The 9,606-nt window shown below is 42.1% G+C and overlaps 3 protein-coding genes across 16 annotated transcripts in view; 1 reads left to right on the top strand and 2 right to left on the bottom strand.

The window, feature by feature from the left end:
- nhsl1b (NHS-like 1b) overlaps positions 1–4,202 on the top strand; it is an 86,894-nt gene extending 82,692 nt beyond the window's left edge. For all 7 annotated transcript variants that reach the window (XM_019873703.1, XM_019873704.1, XM_019873708.1 and 4 more), the window contains one exon: positions 2,416–4,202. In XM_019873703.1, the coding sequence (XP_019729262.1) occupies positions 2,416–2,998 (583 nt within the window). In that variant the 3' untranslated portion in view covers positions 2,999–4,202. The remainder of the gene's footprint in view (positions 1–2,415) is intronic.
- A 766-nt stretch (positions 4,203–4,968) lies between these two features.
- On the bottom strand, positions 4,969–7,310 carry hebp2 (heme binding protein 2). Its single transcript, XM_019873732.1, has 4 exons — positions 6,921–7,310; positions 6,634–6,769; positions 6,220–6,400; positions 4,969–5,669 (listed from the first exon to the last, which is right to left on the bottom strand). Exons 1-4 carry the CDS (start codon positions 6,993–6,995, stop codon positions 5,477–5,479), a joined length of 585 nt encoding a protein of 194 aa, XP_019729291.1. The 5' UTR covers positions 6,996–7,310; the 3' UTR covers positions 4,969–5,476.
- Positions 7,311–8,680: 1,370 nt separating this feature from the next.
- cmtr1 (cap methyltransferase 1) overlaps positions 8,681–9,606 on the bottom strand; it is a 28,888-nt gene continuing 27,962 nt past the window's right edge. For 7 of the 8 annotated variants that reach the window (XM_019873709.1, XM_019873710.1, XM_019873711.1 and 4 more), the window contains one exon: positions 8,931–9,525. In XM_019873709.1, the coding sequence (XP_019729268.1) occupies positions 9,390–9,525 (136 nt within the window). In that variant the 3' untranslated portion in view covers positions 8,931–9,389. Of the gene's footprint in view, positions 8,863–8,930; positions 9,526–9,606 lie in introns of those variants that run through there. The other variant, XR_002168659.1, reaches the window with a different exon arrangement.

The following is a 9,606-nucleotide window of genomic DNA, read 5'->3' as shown; positions in this document are numbered from 1 at the left end:
CGAAAAAAACGACCATGTATAGTAAGGCGTTTTTAGCCCGAAAAAAACAACATCGTATCGTAAGGCGTTTTTAGTGCGAAAAAAACGACATAGTATAGTCAGGCGTTTTTAGCCCGAAAAAAACAACATCGTATCGTAAGGCGTTTTTGGCGCAAAAAAAACGACCATGTATAGGAAGGCGTTTTATACAGAAAAAAAACAACCATATATAGTAAGGCGTTTTTAGCCGAAAAAAAACGACCATGTATAGTAGGGCGTTTTTTATAGAAAAAAAAACGACCATGTATCGTAAGGCATTTTTAGCCGAAAAAAATGGCCATGTAGTAAGGCGTTTTTAGCCCCCAAAAAACAACCATGTATAGTGAGGCGTTTTTAGCCGAAAAAAACGACCACGTATAGTAAGGCGTTTTTAGCACCCAAAAAATGACCATCGATAGTAAGGCGTTTTTTCCAGAAAAAAACAACCATGTATAGAAAGGCGTTTTTAGCCGGAAAAAACGACCATGTATAGTAGGGCGTTTTTTATAGAAAAAAACGACCACGTATAGTATAGTAAGGCGTTTTTAGCACCCAAAAAATGACCATGTATCGTCGGGTGTTTTTAGCCCCCAAAAAACGACCATATATAGGAAGGCGTTTTTAGCCGAAAAAAACGACAATGTGTAAGTAAGGCTTTTTTAGCCAAAAAAACCGACCATGTATATTCAGGCATTTTTGTCCAAAAAAAATGACCATGGATAGTAAGGCGTTTTTTACAGCAAAAAACAACCATGTATAGTAGGGCGTTTTTAGCTGAAAAAAAAAAACGACTATGTATATATAGTAAGGCGTTTTTAGCCCACACACAAAAAAAGGACCATGTTTCTAAAGGCGCTTTTAACTGAAAAGTGGCCTTTTCCTCCTTGCATTTTTCTGTATGCGGCCCTCAAACTAATAGTTTGTACACCCCTTCAGCTAAAACCGTTGAACCAAAACACAAAAATACACCCAAAGTGGCAACTTTAAGACCAGAACTTTCACCAGTCGTCCAATTCAAGGCTGCCTCCAGCAATATGGTGAGATGACCTTTTCCAAAGCATCCCTCAGTCGACTAACAAATTCTACCAGTGTGATGTTTGGAGCGGTAATGGAGAGAAACATGTCCACTGAAGCTGTGGAGGAATTAGGTGCAGAACAACAGCAACAAAAAAAAAAGTTCAGGGCCACATTTTAAATCCAGTCGTGCATTGATTGACTAATGCGCCACCTAGTGGAAGTGGTAGTGGAAACAAAATATATATATATATATATTGAGCCAGTATATATATATATATATATATATATATATTCACTCTATCAGTAAAATGCTTTATTTTATGTTTCTTTATTTTATTACATAAATTAACCAGACATTTAATTTTAATCTAATCATTATTTTATTCATATTTAGTTTCATTATTTATAATAAAGTAAAAAAATAACGTAAATTATATTTTAAAATTTGAGTCGTTTCATGTCATTTTTAAACTCTTCATCATCAATTATTGACCCAGCCATTTTATCAAACCAACAAAAACAACTTGCATATCCGTAAAATTGGTTCCATTTACAATTTTTTTTTTCAATTTTAATATGCGCAGCATATAAATCATCAAAATGTGACAAACAATAAAAATGGCAAATGCAGATATCAAATATAAGAATTTATTTTGCTAAAATTTTCGTTTTGACCATGTCGTGCAAACATGTCTTGTTGCTTCCCTTACCTCAAATTGGCACGAATAATTCTTCATCCACGCGGTGGTGTGATCTGGGTGGCACGACCTCCGGATTAGCGACCCACCCGGGACCCACTGACATTAATCAGGCTGATTGGCCCCGAGCGCTTAATCTCGTGTTTGCCGCTCGTCGCCAGGGCCGAATGCTGCTGCGTGCCGGCCAAAGTGATTGCCGTGTAATCTTTTTGGGTGAAAAAGACGCCAGAGCGGCAAACCTCCACTGAGGCCGCGCGGGAACAAAAATAGCCCAATAGCCGCGTAGCTTAGCGGCTAACGTATCCCTCTGTCGGTTTGTACGTTTTAAGATGAAACTTGCGACATTTCGCTCAGCCCCGAAAGGACAACGTGTGTCTCCGTCCTCCCATGGGCTCACCACCTGTGGGAGGAGCGAAAGAGCTCGGGTGCAAAGAGAGCTGGGTGGTCTTGCCCCTGGCTACCGAAGGCGGCTCGAAGGAGGACTCCCTAATTATCGAACTGGGGTTGCAAGGCGGAGAAGGTCCGGTGAGGAGGGCGAGTCCTGGCTGTTGTTTCAAAAGACACACACAAAACATACATCTCCGCCAGTGACCTTCGTTTTAACAAATGCGTTTACGTGAAACTTGTTAAAATGTCACAAAAAAGGGACAAACTTGAAGTCCGCTGTGTCGGCTCTCCACAGGTCCAAGCGAAAGGTTCTGGGTCGCAAAGAGTCTGAAGAGGACAAGCCCCGGTCGGGGAGCCACTCGCAGTCGCCCCCCGTGACGCCCCCCTGCGCGACGGCGGCGTCTCCGTCGTCTCGCCCGTCTGGCTCCATCCAGCGCCACCTGCGCAAGTCCTCCACCAGCAGCGACACCTTCAAGGCCCTTCTCTTGAAGAAGGGGAGCCGATCGGAGAGCAGCTTCCGCATGTCTGCCGCCGAGGTGCTGCGCTCCACGGACCCCCGCTCGCAGCGCACGCGCTCCGAGTCCGCCATCCCGGACTCCCCGCTGCAGTCGTCGTCCTCGCCGCCCCACAGCCCCCGCGCCTCGCCGGGCCGAGGGAAACGGGCGGCGGAGGAGTGGAGCCGCTACGAGGCGCTCGCCCTGTCGCCGCCCGCATCCTCCGCCTTCAAGTACGGGCGCTCGCGTACGCCCCCTTCGGCCGCCAGCAGTAAGTACAACGCCCGATGTCGGATCCTCAGCAGCCCCATGACCGTCATCTGCGAGCGAGACGGCGAGTACGCCGATGCCAACGGCACTTTATCAGACGACAGCGGGAGTTAGGGACTCTCGCCGCACTAGAACCAAACGTGGCCTGAGGTTTTTGGGGGCTTCATTTTGGTTATTCTGTTCATGTTTTGGGGTTTTTTTTCTGTTGTTTACTTTATTCTGTTAAAATTAGGGTGTGTTTGGAAAGTCACTGCATACTTAGCAATAGACATCCTTCAGTCAAGTACAGGGAACAATTCATAGTCATACATGTCTAAGTTTTTCTTGGTATAGCAACTGTTCATGAACCGTTGCATGATCGTTTTGTTTTGAATATTGAATTTCATATTCGGATACGCTGCCACTCAAGTGAAGAGAAAAAAAAAACTGAACAAACAACTCACAGAAAACACAAGGAGCCCCAGTCAGCCGCAACTCACCCAACCAGACTCCAGCTCCAGATGTCACGCATTAGGCCACGCCCACATCTAGCACAAATACTAAAGTATGTACAGAAATGACACTTTTGTGGGGGGTGTTTGATAGATATACGGTGCTATTTTCTTTGTTGAAAACATTACAGATAAAAACTCCCAAGGTTCCACTGCGATTACTCCCTGTAATGCTCTCGCTTGCGACAAAGGAAAGCCAGTCGGCGATGCACTTTTCCGCTCTTCATAAAAGGCCAGCAAATCACACGCCACCCCACCAAGCCCCGCTTCCTAAAGGCACATGCACGTACACAGACACCACACGTTTGTTTTAAAAATACATTGTATGCTTGTACTTGTTTTTCTATTTTTGTTCAAACTTGTTTACAAAGATGATAGAAAAGGGGTCAAACGTTATTTTTGAAAAAATATGGTTGCGCTATCTTGCAGAGGGTCTGGAACTGACAGTGTCCCTGCCCTGTATTCTATTTTGAAATTTGTCTGTCGGGTAAGAAAGTTGACAGTGACTTTCCAAACGCGCTGTCCACTCAGTCGTCTCCGTTCCAGTAGGCTCATAAATCTGTTCGATTGTAGATTTTGCACTGCGCATAGTTTTCCTGTTGTCTTCGTTTGCCGTGCGTTTGTTGAAAATAATGTTGTATTCAAAACAAGCTCATTGATGTTTTCCAACCTGAACTTCTCGTGGTCGACGTGGTTACCAAAGAGCCAAACAACAAACTTCTCTCAGACGGAAGCCACATGAATTGTCGTTGACCCTTTCGGAGCTTGTCCTGATACTTTTATATTGTTGAGTATGTAAATAAATAGAAAACGAATGTTCTAAGTCACATCTGGGCTGTTTGTTGTTTTTTTTTTTTTTTTTTTTAATTACTTTGTTTCGTTTGCTTCCTAAAGTGTCCTAAATCATAACTTCAACAATAAGATACATATTTACATTAGTTAAAAAAAATATGGTTATTAGTTATTTCAAATTGAAATCAATTATTACAGGTAAAATAAATATCAATCTTTATTAATCTTGCTATGATTATTTACAAGTCACTTAAGGCGATCTGATACAACTGCCGATGTTCCCGCTGTCACGGTAACAAAATCCCATCGGCCTTCTGGTGTGACGACTCCTGCTTCCTCTGACATTCCAAAAACACACGATAGCATCACTGCAGACGGTAAACTATGCTAACTGACAAGTCAGCAGTAGCACATTCTGCAGGATGTGATCATGAGTGGGCGGGATTTCTATGGATTCCCGCCAAAAGAACAACACCTGCCAGGACAGATGTGACTCAGCACAAAACTGACACCACCAATGCCCTTGGCGCCCGAAAAACAATCATACATACACATACAGCAAACTGGATGTGATGTAGATGGCAAAGAAAATTCGCAACTTGGCCACTAGGGGGCAGTATTGTATATTCCTGAAAAAATACACACTAGTGTTGTTTTTGGCAGCCATTTTCGATTTTAGATTAGATTTTGAATTTTAGTCTTAGTTTTTTTTAAAGGCAAAATTGCTTGTTAGTTTTCGTCACATTTTAGTCATTCCTATTCGTGATAGTTTTAGTCGACAAAAACTCAAAAAGGTTTCAGTTCAAAACACACACACAATTTTAGTCAATGTTATTGTAATGTTCACTGAGACGTTGACAATACATTTATAAAATACAAAAAAAAAATGTAAATCCTCAGTTAATCAAGAGTTTTGTAATTGTTGACAACATTAGCTAAAATCATCATTACATGTTCTGAAAAGCAACACCTGTAAGGTGTGATGTCTAAAAACGTCAGCAAGCTGCATTTAAAAAAAAAAAAAAAAAAAGCTTTGTTTTCAAGTCTGCATAATTATACTGTATTATTATACTGTCTGTATTTTTTACAAGTTTTGACAAGTTTGGTGAGAACTCTGTTTGGGCATTTATTGCTGCTGTCGATATTTGCTTAAATGCTCAAAAGGTTTTCAACAAACGAGAAGGCACTTCATCTGTTTAGCAATGCTGCCCTCTAGAGGCCAAGCAAGTGAGCTACAACCCATTCCTACTGCACTGTAAGGCCAAATAAAAACGTTCGGGCACTGATCTGATTCAACATGTCTACTGGACTAACTCTGCGCTTGTTCGTTTTGCTTGAGGAGCCACACCTCGTTCCTGCGGTTGACTAACTTGAAAGGGCTGTCGTATCCTGCCACGTAGTATGGCCGCTCCGCAAAATGGACGCCGTCCCGCCGCAGGCTCTCCTGCAGCTTTAGCAGCTCGTCGCGCTCCAGCGTCTCGTTGGAAAAGCCGCCATAGGTTCTGAAATAACATATGGGGCGAAATTACACACACGTTATACATAAAATGTACAGTAATACAGTAAATTGAGTAAAAAAAAAATACATAAAATACAACACTGTACCCTGTAAAATGAATCACAGATGTGTTTCATATACAGTACACAGTACATGTTAGCTATAAACGTGCAAATAGAACCATGTCGTACTGAAATGTGGAGATAAGGCATTAAACTATTTTTCACATTTCAGTTTTCCTGATATTTTGGGTGTGAGGCTAAAACTTCACCATGTTACGCTCTTTGGAGGTGTCACTCCACCTCTACTGTATCCAAGAACTAGAGCGCCTTCATGTCAGCTGTTGTCCAGTTAGCTAGCTAGCTATGCCTCCACCCTGAAAATACTTGAAACCTTAACTACTACTACCAGAACTACTACGAAAACCCTTTGGATAGTTTGCATTTGTGGCTACTTAAGAGTGCCTTGTTGTTGGCTGTGGGTGTGCGCATCACAGGGAGAAAAATGGAAGAGGAAGGAACGCAACGTCTGTACGCGTGTGTGGTGTTCCTCACCTGACGTAGGCGGTGAACTCGTCACGGTTCTCTAGAAAGACGTCAGGGTCGCTGGGCTGCGGCGGTGCGTCACGGTGCTCCTCGGGGATGAAGAAGGACACAGTGAAGTGGGACTCACAGGCGGGGCCGGCGCCGGGGTCCACGCGGAACGTCACAGGGGCTGTCATCTCCACTTTGACCTCTGAAGGCACAAATAAAACACACACACACACACACGCTAAATACTCTGTACATACTCCTCACTGAATTTTCTTTTTTACAAATCTAATTACAAAAATATATAACCATATTGAGTTCCTGTGGGCACACTGATATTAAGGATTTTGGTGCTGCATTGAATGATTGCTGACAGAAACACAACTGAGTTTTTACGTACAAGGATTCATTTGATTGGGTGGGATGTTTCGTCCGTACTTTGGTAGTTGTTGCCTTGAATGTAATTGAAGAGCCTGCGGAAGCCGACTCGCTTGCTTTCATCCAGACTCGTCCCGCTCAGGGTGGTGCTCACCCACTTGGCCGCCTGATAGGTGCGCACCTCATAGTCCTTGGGCTGCACACACAAACACACTTGCAATGAATATATTCAACTAAATAAATCAATAAATGTTCACCCAACAAGCCACCCCCCCCTCCACACACACGTTTCTCAAATGTGACGTCACGCGGGTGCATCGATTACACATCATAAAAACAAAGTGTACCTGCAGTTCGGGCGCTGTAAACTTTGGGAGCTGTAAGCCGTAGGAGAAAAAAGCCTGTCCAACCGCTTTGAACATGGCTGCTGCTCTGAAAGGTTTCACGCCACTTCCAATAATTTAACAAGAGAAACCCCGAAAAACAGCACTGTCAACGCGTCGTAGTACGAGCTGATGAAAAGTTTGTCTGCAGACCGATGATAAGCGACGTCGTGTTTTATCGTTGCGCGCAGTGAACAAACTATTTCGACGCCGTAAAACTACATTAGGACTCAAGATGCGACTTGGGAGACTCCTGTCTTGTTTTGCTTCCGGTCACGTGAACGAGCTAGTATTGGTTTGAGTGACCAAATTTCAAAAGGGCGTAAATTATTTTTGTTGTATGTATATAACTTAGAATGTTTCTGTTTGTTAGAAAAAAACATCGATCAAGAAGAGCGTTACTGCTTTATTTTATATACCACAAATTAATGCAACACACCTGTGCCGTCGCTGTCACGGGAATAGATTGCAAACTGCGATTGGCTGAGCGACCCAGGCTTCAAAACAGGAGCGTATGATTTATCGAAATCGATATTTGTTACTTCTTTTTTTTTTGTATAATTAATTCACATTTTCAATGACAAATATATGAGAATAAAAACAACCAACTTTGTAAAAGGTTATCCACTTGTGATAACAGTAGACAGTAGGTCATAAATGCTTTCATACTTTTCTGTCTTCATACATTATAGGTTTTTTTTTTAATATATATCTCTAATTCAATTGGAAACATTTTAAAAATGGGGAGTGAACAAAAAAATGTCAAGACAGAGAGTCAAATGTAACACATTGTTATTGTGTTGAAGTTCCAAATGTTACAATGTCTCGACATGGGCGGGTCTTCAAAATGTCCGCGATTTTTTAAGTGTCTCTTTGACTTTTGTTGGAATTGTAAATTTTAAATGAATTGTTCTTAGCTTTTCAGTGGCTGTTTTGTCATATTAATTTGTTATCGTTGTTGATTTTACCAGGGAATAGGTTCTCAGTAGGACACTGTCGAATGAATGTATTTGTTTGTTGTTACCTGTGGCCCTTTCAGATTAAAGTGATATTTTTAAGCCACCTATTTTGTGATGCAGAACCAGATTGTGCTTAGGTTAATGAGCCAAGATTTTAACCAATTACCCCCTTTCAGGGACAGCGTTTAGTAGAGTGGACAGCTATTCACATATTTGCTCATATATTAATTCATCAACCACTACAATGGACCTTTATGTGTGTCGCCATTCAGGCCACCATCTTTTATTTCTTTAACCATTTGACCTTTTCTAAGATAGTGAGGCTTATTTCTCCCAAGTTAAGTTAAAATTTATGGTATTGTTTTAATTAGGTTATTTGAGACGATTTGACCTATCAGGCAACCCCCGCGTAAAAATCACTTCCTGCACAAATGTGAGACCCCATTGGCTGAGCGAACCACCTTTCAAAATAAGGTTCCTTTGACGTCAAGAAACCGGTTGTTCTTGTTCGTTTCACACTTAAAACCAGTCTTTCTAAAAACAGAATTGATTGATTGGCTTTATTTAATCTGCCACTTTTATTTCCATTTTTTTTTAAAAGGAACATCAGGCTCTTCAAGCGACGTGAGGGACGGTCATAAAAAAACAAAAAACAAAAAAAAAAACCCTTGATGAATGAACAAGAAAAAACTGATCAAATAAATTCCCATGAGTTGTCTTTACAGGGTTATCTTGGTTGCTGTCAATTGTTTTCAAGACTATATACCTGATTATTGTCAGCGCTGACGTGATGGGGAAAAAAAAAAGTGAAAAATAGACAAATCGTAGCATGACATCTTTGCGGTGGTTCTTCAGCTCTCTTATGTAAAAAATGACCAGATGTCACAACAATGAATACCAAACAGTTCCTGAAATTGTGTTGACAGGGAAACTTGGGGTTGGGAAAACTATGGCCCACGGGTCATTTTGGGTCAACATGAGTGGAAGAAAATAAACAAAAATAAAAAAAAAGTTGTTTGTTGAACCAGGTAACGAACGCAATAGAAAACAGTTTATTTGCAATACCAACCTGGGAACAATTTCGTGTTGTCTTGCTCAAGGACCCTGAGGGCAGATCGTTGGAATTCGAACCGTCGCTCACCGGATGAGCCACTCTACTGACTGAGGGACAAGCCACCCTGTGTTCAAGCAAATGTTATCACAAGCTCAAAATATGTTGCCTACAAGTGCTCCATAATTGGACACAGCTCTTAGGTTGAGAAACTTGGAAGTCGTTAAACTCGTACGGCTCGCCCTTGTGGTTGAAAGTTGTGACGTTTTTCATCATGCATTTAGTCTGGTCCTTGGAGGACTTTATACCAACTGAAATGGCTGCTTGAGAAAGTGATACTGTATATTTGCATTATTTAAAAAAAAAAAAAAAAAAGAAAAGTCCCTAAAGTGTTTCCCCAAGGTCCTGCCACCGAGCGACGGGTCACAGCTGGTGCTTGTGGTGAATGAATGCGAGCACGTCATCTTTGGACAGCTTGTCATGGTCCACGCGCGTCTGAGAGTCGTGCACGATGACGCCGTCCTCCCACGCCCAGAAGAGACGCTCTGCGTGGCACGTGCTGTCAACACACACAAGCCAGCTGCCAACAACCAAAAAAAAAAAAAGAATGGCGAGACGAGGAGATAATAAGGGGGGTGGG

The sequence above is a fragment of the Hippocampus comes genome, unplaced genomic scaffold (genome assembly GCF_001891065.2).
Source record: "Hippocampus comes isolate QL1 unplaced genomic scaffold, H_comes_QL1_v1.1 scaffold126, whole genome shotgun sequence".
NCBI lineage: Eukaryota > Metazoa > Chordata > Actinopteri > Syngnathiformes > Syngnathidae > Hippocampus > Hippocampus comes.
The sequence above is the reverse complement of the archived record's forward strand: the minus strand, read 5'-3'. Positions and strand labels throughout refer to the sequence as shown.